We start from the raw sequence: 21,607 nt of genomic DNA, 5'->3' as shown, positions 1-21,607 counted from the left end.
ATGTAGCTCTGTTATTGTTGATGTTTGACATGGTGGATTTTGATTGAGATTCCATATTCATCAGCTGCTTTCTGCAAGTTTTTACCTTCTCTAGATGATCCAAGATATTTTTTTCTCTTCTTTAGTCAATTTCATTAACTTTCGTTCCCTCATCACAAAAACTCACACTTTCAGTTCAAATATAAGCATATTGATTGGTACTCACAAGTAAAACAAAATCTGTGAAACTTTTAATAAATGCGAAACTGTATCTTTGTCTCATGATGGTACAGAACGAAAAGGTAATTGAAATTCAAATGTACAGTTAGAGAAGACATTATGTACAAAAATATATCAAGTTTGAAACAAAGTACTGTCCAAATTCCAATCAAAGGGGAGTCCTACATCAAAGGTAAAGAATTATACGAGATATGAGGTATTGTGGACATGTAATATTATAGGATTTTTGCCTGTTGCAATTAACTCTGTCCAGCATAAAGAGGTGTCCATAATATATGAGAGTCCAACTAAAGGGATTTTACTGTAAAATAAACTGTCTCACCAACCAAAAGAATCTTAAAATTTTGCCTGCCTTAAATGTATGGCTACAACAAGAAGCTGGCTTTTTAAAAACGGACTTGATAAGTTTCTGATCTTGCACTTACGAATCATTCCTATATATATTTTGCAATTTCTTTGTTTCCGGTCAGTTTGCGCATTTGAAGTGAAACTTTATATATTTCTTCGAGAGTTTGGCATTTTCACATGCTTTAGTTACTTTTTTCACTTCTTCATTCAACATTAAAATCACGTAGGCATATTTCTTCGCCTTTTAACTCGAAAGGAAGCAATAAATGCACATCTATACCAGTGTTTGTACAATACAGTACATCCATTTTTTGCTTAAAGAAACATTTCTCTTTGTATCCAATATTGTGTCAAAATTCAATCTTCCTGTTTTCTTTCTCTGCATATTACAACTTTCGCGAACAGAAGTTGCATATAAAATTATATAAAAATATTGGAACCAAGAAATCTTTTCACATTGGAGAAGTTTCATTTTGTATAAGTTCTTTTTTTTAACCATTTTTACGGTATCGACAGTTTACAGTCTTAAACTGAATGTAGCCCATAGAAGTGAGTTTCTTTTTTAGAAAAGATTTGGTACATCAATTTAGTTATCATAGTGCTGAGGAAACAACTGTATAATTCTGGGTTAAGTATGAATGTGAAATGTATGCAATCTTAAAATATATTGTGAATACGACAGAACTTTGTGAAGCTTTTAATTATTCAGATTGTGATATGAGTTCAGCATACATATGAGGTTTATGAAGACAGAAGGAAATTCTACATTGGCAAGACCACACAAACGTACACCAACATTTACTGCAAAAGTTCATAAGGGATTTTTCTGGAATATATAATGGAAAGGTATGGAAAGCTGTACTGTGTGCCTCTGCATTTTAATGTGTTATAGATGGAAAAAAGGAGAAGAAAACGTGATTGAATTTTAAAAAGTGTCTGTTGTGAAAATTAATATTGAGAATATTGGGTCATGATAAGAAACAATATACTGTATTCCTCTTCATAATAAAGACATACATGAAGCTGCAGTATCTTACTATACTGTGGCTTGGACATCAATCTTTACTTTCATTAAATTATAGTGTATAAATTGTGTTACAAACCGTATGATATGGAGGAGCTCTGAAACAAAACCTGTTACGTCCTCAAATAATAACATTTTCAGGAAAGATTATTAGTAATTTATAGTATAAGAGTAAAATTAGATTTTATGTGCGAGTAGAAAGTTTTGTGCCTGAGGCAAAGCTGAGGATGATAATTTCCATGAGCACATAAAATCTGTCGTGTGCTATGTAATGTTTTATCCATTACTGGTATCTAAATTTCATTACTGGTAATAAATTTAATTTTAAATTGTATGCCTTTTCTTTGTAATACAGTCAACTCTGGATATAGTGAACTCGGTTATAGTGAACATTCGACTATAGTGAACCTAAATCGTTGGTCCCGACCCGTATACATTAAGAAGTACATTAATATTTCTGTTTATAGTGAACTCTCGCTTCGGTTATAGTGAACCTTGTATCCTGACAAATTCTTATTTGAAGTCAGACCTTCTTATATAAAATTGAAAGAATGTATTGAGAACAACTTTCTAAGTTTCTTACTCCTTTAGTCAAGGACAAAGATAGGATTAGTGATTCCTAGACAGTGAGCTGTACTGTAAATCCAGGCAACGCATGACAACCTTGCCACACTCCACCGTCCACCGTCGAAGGGTTAACATTCTGTTCTCAGGCACTCTACTCTACTGTTATTTCTAATCCTCCACTGTCAAAACGTTGCCTTTTGTGCACAGAAACATTTCCATTATGACATATAGCGTCGAAGCAACGACAACAGAAAATGAGATTGCCTTCTTTTTATTAAAAGGAGATGGACATTATGTCCAGAGCATAAATGAAGGTAAGATTTCGATGGCTGTCAAACTCAATCAACCCCCCTCCCAGTTTCCATTAAGACCCGGAAATTCCAAGGCTGAGTACGCAGTCACACCATAACAGCATTTGTCATTTGTACCAGATTGTCAGTTTCTAGTATTCCAACAGTGAATGTACTGTATAAAAATGTCGAAGCATAAAGTGCTTTCTTTGGAAGATGAGGCAAATATTATAAGTGACATTGAACGTGGTCTTCCGCAAGCAGACATGGGTCGACAGCATAGTTTAAGTAAATCAATTGAGTAACAGTATACAGTGTAATCCATTCCACAGAAATGAAATATTTTATTTTCTTGTTCACAATTTCATTCTTTTCTGTCATTTAAGGTTAGGGGAGAGACACTTCGGATATAGTGAATCTCGGATATAATGAACAAAATATGCAAGTCCACAGAGGTTCACTATATCCAGAGTTGACTATATGTTGTTTGTGAAGAAGCTATAAATGAATGAATGTATGGATTTTATGATTACTAATGTGTTGGTTGTCATGGAAAAAGTTTTTAATTCACATGAGTGAATTAAAAATTTTTAATTCATTGCTGTGAATAAAGCCATTGTATAGGTTGCTAAGGGCCATTTTCTCCAAATAGTTTAAACTTGGGTTAATTTTATACAGGTTTAAACTTGAGTTTAAATTAAAAATCATTTTTCCCACGTTAGATTAAACTTTGTATCAAGTTTAAACGTGGTTCAAACTGATATTCGTATTAAACTTCGTTAACATTATATTAATATATCTGTGATTTTTCTAGTAAAAAGTTTACTTTCGACTGCCAATATTATACTTCAGTATACAATAAAATTAGAAAATAGTAATGGCATTAGAAAATGGAAGAACTTATTGAAATTTTTTTTAAATAGAATATAATAAATATGATATACAAGTGAGGTTATGAAGGCCTAAAATTATTCCTGCGAGATGTGATGAGAGTTTTTTTAAATGGGTGTAGAATTCATAAACAAACAGCAAATATTGTCTTAATTAAAACACCACCTAGGAAAATAATGTTATTTCACCGGAAGTTAGTTTCTTGTCACTTTAAGATATTATGCTTCAGGCAGTTTTCTTATTAAGTTAGTGACCAAAGCGGTATTGATGTGTCTACCACAAACAAAATAGTTAGAAAAGTTTCTACAGCTAAAGGACATTGTTTTGTCACAACATTATATTAACATAAGGAATTTGATACAGCTGTTCTAGTTGGAGATAGTATAATATATGCTCTACAAAATTATCTTATTTCACCTGATAGTACCTCATGTGAGTGTAGCATTATGTGTAACATATTATAATACAACCTCCATAATATAGAACACTACCAATGACATGAATACTATAATTGTGCTCTATAAAATATTAGTACCAATACACAAATATTTTAATATGTTATAGTGTGATCACAATGTGTAAAAATCCCACTTCATTTTATTTACAGTTACGTTGAAATATATTTGCGCTTACATAATAATTTTTTTTATATTAATATCGGATATCAATCACAGAAAGTAACTAATTGTATGAGATATGCAGTATGTTTATTTTCTGAGGTGTAAGATAATAGTTGGAGAGAATATATATTTTATAATTACCAAGTTTCTGAGTACATCAGATAGACCTAATTTGGTGGGTTACTAAACTCGTTAAAAGGTGGAAGTTGTTTTCTTGAAATTCATGAAAAAGATAACTTTCAGAGGGAAAGGAATAATTTTAAAGGAAATTAATTTTTTTATTGAAACTGATCAACATATTTCATAAGATAATGCAGATATCACAAGACATGGGTTATTATACAATCTAGCCAATGGAAGAAAAATGGAATCGAGAATGCTTTCCATGAAATTCAAGGAAGTAGTGGATTGAATGATGCTACACAACACTTCACATGGTTATAAATAGTTTATATAAACCTATTTGTGAAACTAGTACACCATTGCATTTCTTCTTTCTTCACTTCGATTATCTAGGCGAGATGGCGGTGCACAACTTCTAATCACTAAATTGTGCATCAATATGCCTGGGTTAAATCCCAAATTTCTCCACAGTGCATGTGAAGAGAAGGTTTATGTCACTGTTGATAGTGATTCGTCTGTTGGATGAGGACATTAAGCCTGGTGACCCCCTTGGTGCTATTCGACAGGAGTAGGCTACATGCCGGCACTGTGTTTCACCTGCTCCCTTCATGATAATCCTCACCTAGGCATATTCCCTACACTACATTTTCACGAACACTTACACATACACTCACCCTAGTACACAACATAACTCTTCACAAATACATATCATGCATAATGTGGCCTGCTGCAGTGGTGTGCAACTTTAAAATGGATCATAGTCTTGTCATCTATCTGCAGTATGCAGAACCCAGTTCACACAAATGAAGTAGGTAGACATTAGACACACACACACACACACACGCACGCACGCACACACACTCACACTCTCTCTCTATCACACACTCTCTCACTCTCCCTCCCTCCCTCTCATTATAGTATTAAATCTTTATAAACAGCTGGCATATTGAAACTAAATGACGCGCCATTGGTTTACTTAGCTCTGATTGGCCAGTTTCGATCGAGCTTATTGTTGAGCTGTTCCTTCAATGTAGCCAACACAAGTGGAACTTTCAGCTTATAGAGCCAACCTTAGTTTAAATTAAATGAGTGTCAGAAATGTATGGAGAAAATGGAAGCACGTTTAAACTAAATACTAAAGTTGAACGAGCTTAATTTATACCAAGTTTAATTTAATTTGGAGAAAATGGCCCTAAGGACTATGAAATAAACACCAGTTTAGATACCAGTCATGGATAAAATCGTTCACCATTTTAATTTCATTATTACATTTCGAAAATAAAGAAGTAGGCCTACTCTTGTGGCAAGGGCTCTTTCAGGATACCAAAATGACTAGCACAGAAAATCCGTTGTTTCTAAAATGCGATTTATTGAAATTTTAAAAACAATTACCCAGTAGGACTTACCTGATTCTATGCCACATGGATGAAGAAAATGGGTTTTGAAGCAGATACTGACGAAATACAACTAATTTTCTTTAGTAAACCCAAGTTTATTACCTGAACATTTTTTAGTAAATATTATTATAGTGATTGTTGTAAGAATATTTAAATAATATTTTTGACTAATTAATAGCCCATAATTAATAAGTGTCATGTTTCGTTGAATTTGACATGCAGATAAAAAAAACATAAGTACCAGTATGTGATTCCAAAATCTTCTTTCTTTTATCTTATGTTCTTGTTCATTTCATATGTCTTCTCCCTCATAATCAACAATGCTCAATTGAAGTTCTGGTAGATTCTCCACACATCTCTAAACTTCACTTTCAGCAAACAGTCAACATCCATCTTGTTCACAGATTTCACATTACCTTGACAAGATGACATGTTCCAAAGACTCAGTTATTAATTGCATATTATAATCTCCCTTTAATGATAATCTTGAATTTTTAAGATCTTTGTCACGTCGATAAGATATTTCCACTTACATATGTTTTATGTCCTTACAGAATGTCAAAACTTAAGGAAAGTACTTTGAAGTCAATCTGTCTCCAGAATAGAAACTTTCACATTATGGTAGAGAATGCAGTAGTCTTCAGACACCAATATTTCAGAGTGCTTCCACAATTCTCTTCTTGCCAAACATCTTATCTGTTGGGAGATATAAATGAATTTCGGAAAATCACATGTACCTTTTTCATTGACTGGGTGAGTTTTTCAAAACCATCTACAACATGTACATTTAAATTTCAATTTTGGCCCGCATAACCTTCTGAAAATAGCCTTATAATGGAGATAGTTTCTTCAAATTCTGTCTGTCCTTCCCTCCTCCCACTCCCCCTCACCTCCCCCCCCCCCAAGTGTAAGTGCTGAAGCCACTTCTTTTGCTCATCACTCTGACTGATTTTCACTCCAGCAGTATAAGTGACATCCACTATATAATACAAAATACATAGAAACTAATTTGTGCAGCATAAAAGACCTCCCTTATTTGTAATTTAGGGAATGGCTGAGCTTGTAAATCAAAACAAATTGTGAGAGAAGAATAAGATTGTACTTCGTGAAGCATTTTTCCACATTAACTACACATCAAATTCAAAATTGAAGTTATTGCAAAAGCATTTACAAAAAAATTCCGTTTTGCTTCAAAAAAATTCTAAGACACTGTAATTATAAAGTTCGTGTACTCTGAGATTTGATAGAAAATACAGCAATAACTTTTGCTTCCTTTTAGGTTTGATATGAATTTAAATACAGATCGGGGTTGCAAGGAGTAGTGAAATGCTTTCCATAACTTCTCATACTCAATTTCCATCCTCACCTTCCAGCGGTGCAACCTGTTTTTAACAAATGAGGCCCTGGGATTGAGTCACAGCGGTATAACTGGTCCATAAAAAATAGAGTAAATTCCATTTCAGCATGCTGACCTGCCATGGCATCATATCTTCTTTCACTAAGGGTTTTCTGATGAGTATGTTGGATGCTATAATGTTTAGTTGGCACTGACCAGCATCAAAGAAAGTATGAAATAACTTTGAACAAACTGAAATCTTCTCGATATTGGTACAAATTACCTACAACAACAACAAATAATAATAATAATGATAATAATAATAATAATAATAATAATAATAATAATAATAATAATAATAATCATCATCATCATCATCGATGACGATGATGATCATAGTCGCAACATAAGCTTACAGAGTGCAGAACGTACCTAGTTTATCTTAAACATGAGAACTTACAGTCAAAAACATTCTTATCTTATATTTTGCAGCAAAACTGTTCACTCTTATGGAATCAGTTTTTCGTGAATATCACCTTTTAGGAAATAATGCAGACATCAACGAAGTGAGGAGCCTGTCCTGTTGCACTTTATTGTGATGTGCATAAATCATTTTCCTGGATTTCACAACACTAAATGTGGGAATGGAACTTCATTTGAAGTGCCTTCTTTGTGATTAAGCCAAAACCAATGAGATCAGGATTTGTTCAAGTTTTATAACTTTTGTCTTGGAACAGAAAGTACATGTTAATAGAGAATTAATTATATGGTCTATACTTGGCTTCATATTCTTGATTTCTCTTTGCCGCCTCATTTATTTTCCTTTTTCTGGAGCCTGAAGATCGCTGTCATACAGACACACTTTTCTTCATTGCAACTAGAGAAACATTGTGACTTTTTCTAAGAACACGTTCAAATCTACTGAAATGATTAATACTGTAGGTTTTATGGACCAAACAGGACGCCATTACAGTAGCATTAATTATGACTGCAGCTGCAACAGTGAATTTGTGTGTGACTACAGAATAAACACAGTTACTTGGACTTATGGGGTTTGTTCCAAGTTTAAGCGATGAACTGAATGGAATATGAAGTGGACACTCGATTTTGACTGCATTTTTTACAGAGAAATAATTAAGTTAGAAGAGAATGGAGTTTATAGCCAGATGTAGAGCCCTTCCGAAAGTATTAATCTGTTTTAAACTCGTTACAATCAGAGGTGGACCTTGCAAATTTTGTTTCGGAACTTCCCAATTATTACTAGGACAACTGATAAGTGAGAATGTATTTCCTTTTGTCACAGCTGTTTATAATGAGAGCAATGTTTTTCAACTCACAAGGAAGGCTCACTAACTGATAATGAATTTTTACGATTGTTCCCTCATACGTTCCATTTGAAATAAGAAACCTCCCTATACATTCTATGTCTGGAATGGACCTAATTTTTTAGATATTGGCTGGTATGCATAAAGTTGAAGTAAATGCTATTGCTAAGGTTTTCATAATACATACTGTGATCTTTATGTATAAAAACCCATACCTGTACTAAAGTCTTTCCTGTGTAGCAGAAAGTTGATTTGGAAGCCCTGTTTAGTTTAGGCTAGAATTCGTAGTATAAATTACTATTTATATGCATAAGTATAAACTAAGAAAAATCGTAGTCTGCTGTGTTTGAGACTTTGTTAGCGCAGGATAAGCATTTTTAGGGTTTAATATGACATAGTTTATACAAATTCGCGCTAGAAAATCCTACAATGAAAGACTATAATCATCAGAACGTGATTATAAGAAGTTATATAGGTTTTATAAATAAAAAAAAATTTATATGAAAAATTTTTGTAATGGACTACTCAAATGTTGATTTTGAGATAACTGGAATTCTATCTGTCAGTTGATTTTTGTTATTGTTATTTAAAATAATACATTTTTAGCAAAATGATTCTATGATGTATTTGTAATACATTTAATTTACATGAAAAAACTCCGTGTTTATACAATATTTTAGGTTAAATGTAAATTTAATGACTAACATTTCTGGCCTGTCTGATTTATGTCTGATTTTTACTTTACTTGTTATTTATTTTCTTCATAATTTGCTTTTCGTCCATTTTTTTCTTGCTGTGAACTTCCACCTTAACTTTCATAGCCTGGATGGTTTTTTCTTTATCATTTGTTTCGGCGGAGTTTGTGACTTGTTTAACAATTCTAGGTATTTTTCTAGTAAATTAACAAACAGGAGTTGTTCTCATGCTCTCTCTTCTACACTTCCCACTGCGTCGTAATTGTCCTTTTTCTTGTTATACTAACCAGATTTTGAGGACAACAATCAATTTTCCCACAAAGAAATTAACATAAATGCATGGAAAGTGAAAACTAACAAATCTTAGCAGATAAACCCAAATTACTGTCGATAATCAATATAATCGAATAGTCTTTATAGTTTATACTACCACCGCTTAGTACATACTTTGTAGTAATAGTATCAGGTTTATGCATACAAAACAAAGTATATACGGTACTTCTGTTTCAAGTATCTTCTACAGTCGAAGCAAAAGGTAATGCTACAGTTTTACGCATACCACCCATGATTTTTTTTTTTTAATTCTTCAATCCAGAGCTATAACAGCTAATGCAAACAGTGCTGTGTGCTAGATATATCAGGCAGTAAATTTTATCTAGCTACATACTGTCAAAATCTTCTTAAATAATTTAAGTTATGAAAATGACATATGAGATGATACTACATAATATTCATGAAATTGATTGTAGAATAGTCTATGTCGGTACCCAGTTTTATGCCAGCCATATTTAAACATATTTACATACCTAGGAGATGAAAACCGATTGTATTAAAGACTGCAATTTTATCACGTTATCCCTCTGATGCAATATAGTATTCCTGCTAAAAGTAACAAAACACTATCAGAGAACTTCTGAATGAAATTTTTCCAAGGTCATAGACTTCAAGAGGCTGAACAGTCGGAGCTGTGTGCTTTGGAAATGTTAACACTTCCACTGTTTTACCTTCTGGAGTTACTCTTTATATAACCTATCTATCTCGGTAACTGGCCATGAATCTATAAAAAGAATGTTATGGTAACTGACAGATGGAAAGTATACTTCTTGAAACTTGAAGAGGTGAGTTTTCATAAACTTCCATGATTTTGAGAGCAATCCATATACATTTGGGGCAATAAATATTTTCTTCTTCATAATGGCAGTGGAGATATGAGAACTTATGTGACTGTCAAGCGATTATTTTGAAAAATCTTATCTCGAAGTCTAAGCCTTCTCCGGATTTAGAAATTTATAGGGAGATTTCTTATTTCAAATGGGAACAATTGTTGTGAAAATTCATTATCACTTGGTGAGTCTTCCTTGTCAGTCATGATAATTTCTGAGATGTTTGATAATTGAAAATCATATTTTGTCATTGATCACAAAAGTTATATGGAAAGCAATGCCAACTCATATCAGATAATGTTGCTTGAGATAGTTTATATATGGCAGTTCTGTAAAAATTAATGTTCTAATGTTTGTTTCATTTGTAGTTTGCTCCCAGTTTATACAGTTATGACGAACTATTGTTGAAAAATAATTTGTTAGTTTCTGTGGGTATATTTTGATAATTAAAAATCTATTGCCTTTGTCCACAGAAATTATATTATTAGACTATTGTTGTCAATTCTTGTGATAATTAGGAGAACATTTGAGGGGTTCGGGAGTAAAACATGGTAAGTGACGTTTTAGTGTTTTGACGTTATTAGGTAGGTAAACATTTATACCTGCAACAGTTTGTATAGTTACCAGGAAAGTAAAATCTTTATAATTCTGTCATCTGTTGAAATGTTGGATAACTAACTACTGCATTAGATGCAGAATGTAAGATACCATATTATACGCTACATACCTCATTTTTGACCAAAATGTCAGTTAACATGTTTTATGCCCAAGCCCCTCGTTAGTAGTTGGTGTCCACATGAAACCTTTACAACTTCAGATGTAAAAACAAATTATTGAGACAAGATATCTGGATGAGGTTTTCTGCATGTTAATCAGAAACTATAAAAGTTTTTGTGACAAAATCAATAGTTACACGTAACACATCAAGCCAATACTAGATTTCCTGTCATGTTTGCTAGAGAATCTGGATGTAATAGCCGCAATGGCTTCCTCAATTCTTCGCTTCAGTTCGTCAGTGTTGGGAATCTGTGACCTGTACACCAGATCCTTAATATAACATGCTGTGCAGCGTGGTCGATCATCTGGCTGAAGAGCTTGCACTAGCTGACCTTTGTACACGTACAACCTCAGATTCTTGTGAAGGACTTTGTGGACAGTCGAACATGGTAAGTTTAATTCTCTGGTGGCATTGAACTTACAAGGGCTTCAGGCAAATGCATCTTGCACATGTTCAATGTCTTCCACACTTGTACTTCGCCACCCACTTTGCCGCAGCATCTCCCAGTCTCTCTAAATTTTCGGTGGCACTCCTGGATTGTTGGCTGTGATGGCGGTTCTCTTCCATATTGGGACTGGATGTGACGTTGCATCTATGTATCTGATCTTGTCTCGATAAACCAGGATACACATTGTGCCATCTCCTGAAGTGTCCACATCTCCTTCACTGTCAGATTTCAGATTTCACCAAAATTCACACCTGCAACCAAAAATCTCGTTTCAACAATCCAACAAAATTCTCATAAAAACTTTGACAGTTTCTGATAAACATGGAGAAAACCGCATCCTGATATTGTTTCTCAATAATTTGTTATTTATATCAGAAATTGTAGACATAACACCATGTAATTTGTCTATGATGCAGAAACCAATTTCTGGTCAGTCACGCCTACCTTCAGATCACATGACAGGTGTCTTCCCTTTTCTACTCTCTCCCCGATACTACTTCCAGCTGCTCAGACGCACTCAGCTCACTTGTGCTGGCGCAGTCTGCTGATTTGCTAGCCTTGTGCAGGAGTTGTATTGGCACATTAGCTACCTCATCGCAATCCCGTTCTTGTCTTCGCAAGTGCATGAAAATAAATGAGATGTGCTGTACTCTCGCAAACTGATCAGGCTGTAAGTTCCACCCTCTCGCCTGCCCTCTCACCACCATCTGCGCACCTCGCAACATCGCTAAAGGTTTCATGTGGATACCCTGTACTATAATCACATTGACATTTGATTACTGAGAATCTAAATGGTATATGATATTACATTTGAAACATTTGTGATAAATTTCTATCCAATCCTAGAAACTTTGTATAAGGATCAAAGCTTTAATTGGAAATAAATTTTTGGGATTAGTCGCCTTGTTTAAGTGTATTCCATATCATCTCATACTGGACTCCATTGACTGGTTCCTAAATGTGTCCTTTGCTGTGCTTCTCCCTCTGAATATCCATGATTAAACATAAAGAACTGCTTCAGAAACTGCAAGTGATGGCCCGACACAGTTCATTGTGCATGAAGACATTTTCTTTTCTTGGTCTTTAAACTGCTCTGCTGATTTAGTAGAATGTGTTTTGAGTCTAAAGAAAGCAGCAATACAGTGTAATGTGGTGTGTTGTCATGTCGAGAATCCAAGCCCCCCGCATACTGGTAAGGCTTCATGTCACAAACACATTCATAACTGATATTTCTGACAAAGTAAATATTGTTCAATGCCTTGAAAACAGTGCAAATATTAAGGTTATTGCTGGAGAGTTTAATGTAATATTTATTTATTTACTTAATAATTTATTACTTATTTACTTGTTTGCTTATATATATATATATAAAGTATTCATTCATTTAATTATTCGTTCATTCATTCATTTATTTGTTTATTTTGTTATGTATTTATTTCTTGTTTGTTTGTGTGTCTGTCTGTCTGTCTCTGTATTTATTTATTTGTTTGATTGTTTATAATACTATGGAGGATCGGAAAGTAACGCACAACAATTTCTTTATGGTATACTATTTTGGTTAGGATGTTCAAAGTTGGCAGATAGTTAGTTTGAATCTTGTGCTACAGACAGCAATGGCTCGATTAGGTGTCACCCTGCCGGAATGAGCGGTAACTACTGATGGAATGTGTGCTAGCATCTTTTGCTTGTGAAGAGCAGCGAGGAGTAATTTATTTTTTCTGAGCAAAACAAAAAAGTCTGAGTGAAATCCACAGGGAAATGTTGGAGGTGTGTGTCTGGACCATAGCAACGTCTCCAGGTGGTGCAGATTCTTCGAAGAGGATGAAGAAATGAAATCAGTATTGTGCAGGTGGTTATACACCCAGAACACGGAGTTTTATGAACGAGATATACTGAATCTGGTTGTCACGATGGGGGAAATGTGTCGAAAGACTTGGTTCATGTGTTGAAAAATAGGTAAAACCTTTAGTTTTTTTCTGCATTATTTCGTTTTGCTTAGCTATTAAATACATTGCCACAAAAAGTTGTTGGGCATTACTTTTCAATCCTCCCTCATATGATACATAACATTTTGTATCAGATTCACTTTTTATAATGAATTAACAACTCTTAAGTACTCATTCCCATATAATCGATTTTTCACTCTCCAGAATATTTCTTAACTTTCATGCTCTACCTAATCATAATGCTTGCAGATTGCAGCATACTTGCTCCGTGTGTTATATCTAAGAAGGTAAACATTGACTTTCTACTATATCGACGGAGCAGTGTACTTCGTGTATTTTGCATATAATGAAGTGAACACAGGCTTGTTTATATTACCTGCATGTACACTTCAAGGTCATTTTTGGGTGTTATGTTTGTGTCTATAATTTGTAATCTCCAAAAGGTTTGGTATATGTTTTCATTTATCTGTTACTATAGACCAAAGATATGTAGTACAATCTTAAATCTTAAAAAATGTTAATAATTTTAGCTAATTATAGCTTTAAATAGTCTAGTAGACTGCAGGCTACTCACTATTAATTTCCTTAACTTCACTCTTTCAAATCAAATGATACTTATGAATAATTTGTTACTGGACTGAGAAATTAACTACTGAATATTGTCCAAAAATTAATAATTGCAGAACACAATTCATATTTGCATTTGGAAGGTTAATTTCTCTTTTTGTATACTGAGAGATAAATTGGTAAACAATGCGATCATCATACATAATAACCTACTTTTTTTATGAATTCAGAGATAGTCAGATTTTACATAATTCTCTGTAGTCCTTACTTCTTAATCTTCTGTAGAATCGTTGCTGTTTTGTAAAGTACTTTAGAAGAGATTCATAGTTTTTCCACACTTCTTTTTACACTTTTTAGACTAGATACTTCTCATTGAATTGTAGACTTAAATATTTGCTCCTGTTTTAGTCTATATATTGTTTTACTAAACTTCCTGCACATTGATAAAGTTGCAATTGCATTTTATCCATAACATTTATCAAAAAAAAAAGATGCAAATTCTTGGTTTCATTTTGTTGGCACTTCGTATTTGGTTGGAAAACAAGTAACATTGGAATCCACAACATTGTACAAGTAGTAGTAGTTCTGTGCATTTTCCTGTAGCAAAATCTAAGTCCTACGAAATTTCATTTACACAAATACTTATGGGGTGTTAAGTCTACATAAATACCATATTATGCAAAGTTATAAATTTTAAAGAACCAAACAGAATATTTATAATTTTATATCTCATAAAAATACAATTTTTAATCATACGTACCCGGTATGCAATAAAAAAAAATTACGAACCACAATGTTTTTTGATCAGATTCAGTGTATATGAAAGTTTTTGACGGATGTGGAAAAATCTGTACTTCATGGAAATTGTTATTCCTTGTTCTTAACTTGTTTAGAATGGTTCTTTTCCACAACTATAATATTATTTTAATATATTGTAAGTAGTACACCAAGCTTATCATATAGTATCAGTTTCCAGGGTGCGAATTAACGAGAGGGATGGGGGAAGTTCCCCCCTCCCCCCCTGTTGGAATGTTATCCCCCTTTCATAAATTCATATTAATATCCCTGCCAGGGATAACTTCTATCCCCCTCACAAAATATAATTCTTTTAATACGAGTATGTGTACTTTATAAAGTAAGCAAAGAAAATAATATTGATGTATTATCATCACCGGTAAGCTGACAACAATCAATAACTTAGGAATTACACATCTTATTTTAAGCCTGCTCATGGATATGATCAAGATGCAAGACAAGCAACTCAGTGCTCCCAAGCATTGAGCCGTATTGAATGAGGATAATAATAATAATTTTATGTATGGTATTCTCTATCTAGGATTATATTCCCCACAAAAATCTTAATTCGCACCCTGTCATTGTCATAATTTAAGCCTTATTACCAGTGGTGTAGTCCTAAAAAAGTGAACAAAAAAAAAATCACGACATATGACATTTTATTCGTATTTTATATTATTATCTGTTACAGGACTAGGTACATAAATTATTAGGTATACCAGTAAAACACAGTTTTTACAAATACGTGACACTTACCATATGGCCTCTAGATATGCAGGATAGCTGTAAATATATTGAATAAACAGTTTCAGACAGCTGATAAGGGCTGATCCTCCAGCTTGGGAGTTGGGTGAAGAGTTAACAACCCATCACTGTAAAAAAGAGCTTGTTACGAAACCCCAACATAAGCTTCGGAATGAGACCTTTGGGGAGGCTGAGACATAGATGGGAGAATAATACTAAAATGGATTTTGAGGGAGGTGAGATATGATGCTAGGGACTGGATTAATCTTGCTCACGACAGGAATCAAAGGCGGGTTTATGTGAGGGTGGCAATGAATCTATGCGTTATTTAAAAGCCATTTGTAAGTACAAGTAAGTATGGCACTTATCGTATTGACGAGATTGTAATTGATTCATAGTTTTCTCCTCAAGGGCAGGTCTTCCACTGCAAACTCAGCATTCCACAATGTTTCCTATTTTCTGTCATTCTTTTAGTCTCTGTATACAATCTAAATATCTTAATGTCGTGTACCTTCCAATTTCGTCATCTGCTCCAAACTTTTCTCCTGTTCACCATTCTTTCCAGTGCATCCTTCATTAGGCTGTTTCCTCTCAGCCAGTGACCCAATCAATTCCTTTTCCTCTTCCTAATTGGTTTTAGCATTATTCTTCCTTCACTCGCTTTTTCTGGCACAGCTTCATTTCTTCTGTCTGTCCATTTCACATGCTCCATTCTTCTCCATAGCTACATTTCAAATGTTTCCAGTTGTTTGTCTTCATCTCGTTGTCATGTCCATGTTTCTGGCCCATGTAATGTCACTGTCCACATACAGCACTTCGCTAGTATCTTCCTTAGTTCTTTTTTTTGAAAAGTCTGCAGAATTTTTTTTTTTTCTTTTAAAAGCTTTCTTTTGACTTCCTGGCAGAAATTCATGTACATATATACAGGGTGAACTGTAAGTAATGTTATTAATTTCAGAGGGTTATTCTTTGAGATATTTCAAACAAAAAAGTTTAATATAATTTTGCTCGTTTTTGCTTCCTTTTCGAGAAAAAAATGTTTTATATGAAATATTTCAGAGCATGTTTTGGGAAAAATTTAATTCCCAATATAATAATAATAATAATAATAATAATAATAATAATAATAAAGGAGCACTCTATCGAGCATTAAAAATTCCCAATATGCTTAGTCAGTTTGAGAGAGCAGTCTATTATGATAATTAATCAGTGACAGGGAACGGCCTCTCTCGGAGAGCTTAGCTTCTCCCGCTACCTCAACTACTGTTGTATGTAGGTACTCATGCTGACTGCTCTGTTTACAGTACGAGTTCCCCATTCCTGTAATAAATGATAGAAAGAATTTTAGTAAGGACAAAACTTAAATTCTTTCAATAATTTATTGTCATAATACACTACCCTCTTAAATTGACTGAGGATCTTGGGAATTAAATCAATAGTTTTCCCAAAACACACTATGAAATGTCTCATATAAAACAATTTTTATCTCGAAAAGAAAGCAAAAACGAGAAAAATTGTATTAAATCTTTTGGTTTGAAATATCTGAAAGAATAACCCCCTGAAATTAATGACATTACTTACAGTTCACTCTGTATTTATAAAGTTTCATAAAATCTAAGAGAAATTTTAAAATGATGTTTTATTTAATGATGCTCGTAACTGCCGAGGTTATATCAGCGTCGGCAATGTGCTGGAATTTTGTTCCACAGGAGTTGTTTTACATGCCAGTAAATCTACTAACATGAGCCTGTCACATTTAAGCACACTTAAGTGCCTTCGACCTGGTCCGGGATCAAAGCCATAATCTCAGTCACAGAAGGCCAGCACTTTACGACTGCCACTGAGGCCGACTAATCTCAGAGAATAATGCAATATAGGAAGCATTATACATTACATAAATACAGATAAAAAATAATGAAATAAAATATTGAAGTGTGCCATAACTTTCCAGTATCACTTATTATTTACTGTTAGTGGCAAACTGTCTGGATTTGTGAAACTGTAATCTCATGGAGATAGCAGATGAGACAATCATGAATCCTAACTGCTATATAGACAAGTCAATATATCAATCAGCTTTCCTCCATGAACTACCGAGCTTGTCTCGTATTTGATCTCCAGTTTCTTTTTAAATGTGTCTTTTATTCATTGTTGACTAAAAAGTAAGTAGATCTGTAGGATGTTCGCGTAGGCTTCTGCAGCTGGTGTACATGGTCTGTGGATAAACTTCGGGGCTTATACCTCGTTGTCTTGGTGTTGGTGGCTGGCATTTTGACCATTGTGTTGTGGTCATCCTCAGAGCAGTTGGATAAGGAAATAGTATGTGAGCTTGTATATATATATATATATATATAGGAGTCTCAATGGGGGAGGACTTTCAATGATAGGTAGGTTCTCCTTCTGGCATCTGATTGGTTCTTTGTTGCCCAATCTGATTGAGGTCTGTATGGAGGGGAGTATTCATACTAAAGACTGGCCGTAATAAGGTCCGAAAGAAAACGGGAGTCTGTGTGGGGTGACCTTGATTCCGTATCCGTTGTCCGGATGAGAGCGTACATGTGGAGACACTGGTTCCTCATTCCTAAGTATTATATTGGAATAGACTTCCCCATGAATTGTTGAGTTGTAACCCATCGTCCTGTTGATGTTGTTGGGATGTAGTTGATGTGAAGAACTTCTTTGACCAGTTTTTTTGTATATGTTGTCTTCTTTATCTACTATATTGATATTGTCGAAACCAATGGCATGGCCTGAACCTGCTGAGTGTAAGGCTATTGCCGATATTTTTCATATGGGCTGTATTTGCAGAGTCGGATGTGTTTCTTCTTTATCTGTCCAATCTGGTTGAGGTCTGCATGGAGGGGGTGGAGTGTTCATATAAAGACTGGCCCTGATAAGGTCTGAAAGAAGACGGGAGTCCGTATTTCCTTATCCAACTGCTCTGAGGATGACTACAACATAGCAGTCGAAACGTCAGCCACCAACACCAAGACAATGCCGTATAAGCCCCGAAGTTTCTACATAGATCTGCAGGATACTCTTTTTAGGGACAGTTATTGAATTACAGCATCTCACTTGCCCATGGTTCACTACTTCTATGTCATGCTGCAGTATGGATGAATTCACTGAAAGACACATGTGCACTCATTGTTGGTTGCTTGCTTGACTGTTGTCAGCTCACTTTGAGGTCTGTGGATATAAAGGAAAAAATTGAATCGGTATAAGGTAGAGTTCTTGGGTAGCTCAGTTAGTAAGAGCATTGGTACATTTAACCAAAGGTTCCGGTTTCAATACCTGGCCCGGAACAATTTTTCCCTTGAAATTATTCTAATCAGCTTCACAGGGAGCTTTACCTGAAAGCTAGATTTGCATAATACATGTCACTGTTCATTAACATAAAGCCACAATTTAAGTCACACAGAGTGTGCACTCATTGTTGGTTGCTTGACTGTTGTCAGCCCACTTTGAGGTCTGTGGATATAAAGGGAAAAATTGGGTCGGTGTCGGGTAGAGTCCTGGGTAGCTCAGTTGGTAAGAACATTGGTATGTTTAACCAAAGATCCCGGGTTCGATACCCAGCGCCGGAACAATTTTTCCCTTGAAATTATTCTAATCAGCTTCACATGGAGCTTTACCTGAAAGCTAGATTTGCATGAAAGACACAATCTTTAGAAGCTGAATGATGAACTTTGACTTTGAAGCTTCCGTATATTAATGGAACAGGCAGGTGTGAGCAATATCATAGATTGTTTTATATTGCTGGAGTCTCAATATGTTTAGGATTTTGTGACGGTAACTGAGGTGATGTAATGAAGTCGCATAGTCTTTTCATCATTGAAATTAAATTCTAAGATTGAAGAAGAGGTCATAGGAAATAATACGAGATTAGAACCTGTGCTCAGCAATGTTCCTGTTATAAGTTCAGTTGCAGTTGTTGTCAGTACAGTTCTGAAGTAAGGAAATTTCTCTTATATTCGAAAGGTTCTGATGAATGAAAAACTAAATAAATTTTAAACTCAGTTTCGTCACATTAATTATAATTTATTTTGACATAACAATTTTGCTTTATATGAAACAATTATATTGGAAGAACAGAATGGCTTCCACGGAGGAAGATCCTATATTATTATAGACTGCATTTTTATAGTGAAATAATAGAGAAACAAGTAGAATTTAATATCCCCACATTCTTGGTTTTTATGGATTTGAATAAAGCTTTTTACGACGTTAATAGAAGAGTTCTGTAACATTAAAAAGAGGAACACCTAAACATTTAGTGATAGTAATCCAAAGTTTATTTTTAAATACAGTACACAGATTAAATTAAAGACGAAAGTGCTGACAGTAAAGAATTCTCTGCACCATGGTTCCCAAGTGTGGGTTCGTGTAAAGACCTGACGGGAGTCGCGGGATGATTTACAAAATAAAACAAGAAACGTCTTATATAATACTGTAATACAGAGTGAACCAGTCAGGGCTAGACTCCTAACCACATTCACGAGGGTTGTTTCAAATGTAATCACGCTACCACATGCGGAGAATTCATTCCGCGCTTTTACGGTTAGTATTGCGTAATGATGTACTTACAAAATTCACAGTTCATGTTCTAGTATATATATAGTCACGAAGCTTGAGTTGTGAGGGTGCTAGGAACAATAGACTATGCCAGTACTATTTCACATTGTCTGTAATGAGGCAATAATAGTGATCCTAGTGGTGACAATTATATCTATGGATGCATATTTACTACGTATTGAGCTTCGTGACTGTATATACTACAGCAGACTGTGATAGTACTATGAACTGTGTGCTCTCCCCTGGACTCGTGGGACTGGGTTGAGGTGATGCATAAGTGGAAAGGTAAAATAGTTCTGTAGACTGTAGGGAGTTCAGGGGCAACCCATGGGGGAATCTGTAGTGGGGGGGGGGGGGACCTTAGAACATGCACACCATTCCATTCTGGGTAGTACAATGGGCCCACCCAAGTGGTCTATGTGCAAGGGTTGTCCCCAGCCTATGCCTTTCCCCTCAAGAAGGACTAATAGATGGAACAGGGAGACCAAAGAAATGCTGAAAAGAGTAGCTTTGAGTACTTTGTGAAGTCTGAATAGGCCAATAGGCCTAAACAGTGTAGTAGATGATGATTTTTACAGTATATGCTCAAACTGAGGACTCAAGTTTGAATGCAAGCATTGTCTAGCATCTTTAAATGTCGAAGACAACTATGATTCAGTTTCTTTGCAGTGTCGACAGATGCTTCATAGAAGTTACCTTTTATTTATACAAAAGTGCTTGCCTAGCTACTCACCATTATAATGAAGTTATCATAGGAACCGACTTGTAAAATTTTTTGGGGGTGCTCACTCAGAAAAGGAAAACTACATTTAAGTTCAATATAATTTATGTTGAAACTGTTGAAAGTCCTTGTTCTTTACGATAAACAACATTGTTAATAGGTAAACATAAACACTTTGTTTATAGTCTGTTTGATCAATAATTATTTCATTATTAACAACACTACCATGAGGATTAATAAAATCTTAACATGTCGTACCACAGAAGGGTGGTCCTTTTGCGAATTACATTTTCATAACAAATGTCTGCCTGCGAATTTTATTTCTAGTGATGAACTCATTTGCTGTTTCATCTAAATCTAAATGCAGAGCTTTTTCTCTGTGAGAATGATAGCTACATCATACATTCGCTGTTGACCCATGGTAGACCTAGTGCAGGATTTAAGTCTATGGAGAAAGGAAAGTGATCACTCAGCAGTAGAGGTAGACACTAGTCTCATGAACTTAACAAGTTCTGGTAGCATGTCACGAAGAAAAGTTTCATTTCAAATGAGATCAAAACAGTCTGAAAATCTGTCATGTGGTGCACTTTTGGTCTTGCAATATCTAATAACATGTCCCTGTGTAAAAGTAGCCTCTCCTTGTCCAAGTCATCTCCATGATTTGAGAGAATTTCTTCCAATTCCTTATCACGGTCATTCAAACCACCAATTAGAAAATTTTCAATCTTAACAAGCAAACCTGCAGGAAAAGTGTCTGTGCGATCATCCAAACAGTTCACAATACTGTCAACAGTTTTTTAAAACTCTTTACGAGACAAATCTTCAGTAGATGATAGTTGTGGGAACTGGAAAATAATATTGGTGGTGCCGAACACCCCAATAATTATTTTGGGGGTGCTCAAAATGCAAAGCACCCCCAAAGTCGGCACCTATGATAGGTATTATGGCTTGTAACTTGTAATGTAATTACTTCTCTGTTAAGAAGTTTGTATTCATTCATTCATAGTTTTCTGCCTATGGGCAGTATTTCACTGC

At 34.7% G+C, this 21,607-nt stretch overlaps 1 protein-coding gene across 5 annotated transcripts in view; it reads left to right on the top strand.

Moving 5' to 3' along the window:
• drosha (ribonuclease 3 drosha) overlaps positions 1-21,607 on the top strand; it is a 175,692-nt gene that overhangs the window by 134,724 nt on the left and 19,361 nt on the right. Inside the window, exon 23 of one of the 5 annotated variants that reach the window (XM_069839851.1) lies at positions 1,277-12,121. The exons of the other annotated variants lie outside the window; for them this stretch is intronic. Within the exon in view, the coding sequence (XP_069695952.1) occupies positions 1,277-1,283 (7 nt within the window). The 3' untranslated portion in view covers positions 1,284-12,121. Of the gene's footprint in view, positions 1-1,276; positions 12,122-21,607 lie in introns of those variants that run through there. 5 annotated transcript variants of the gene reach the window in all.

The sequence above is a fragment of the Periplaneta americana genome, chromosome 11, assembly GCF_040183065.1.
Source record: "Periplaneta americana isolate PAMFEO1 chromosome 11, P.americana_PAMFEO1_priV1, whole genome shotgun sequence".
NCBI lineage: Eukaryota > Metazoa > Arthropoda > Insecta > Blattodea > Blattidae > Periplaneta > Periplaneta americana.
The sequence above is the reverse complement of the archived record's forward strand: the minus strand, read 5'-3'. Positions and strand labels throughout refer to the sequence as shown.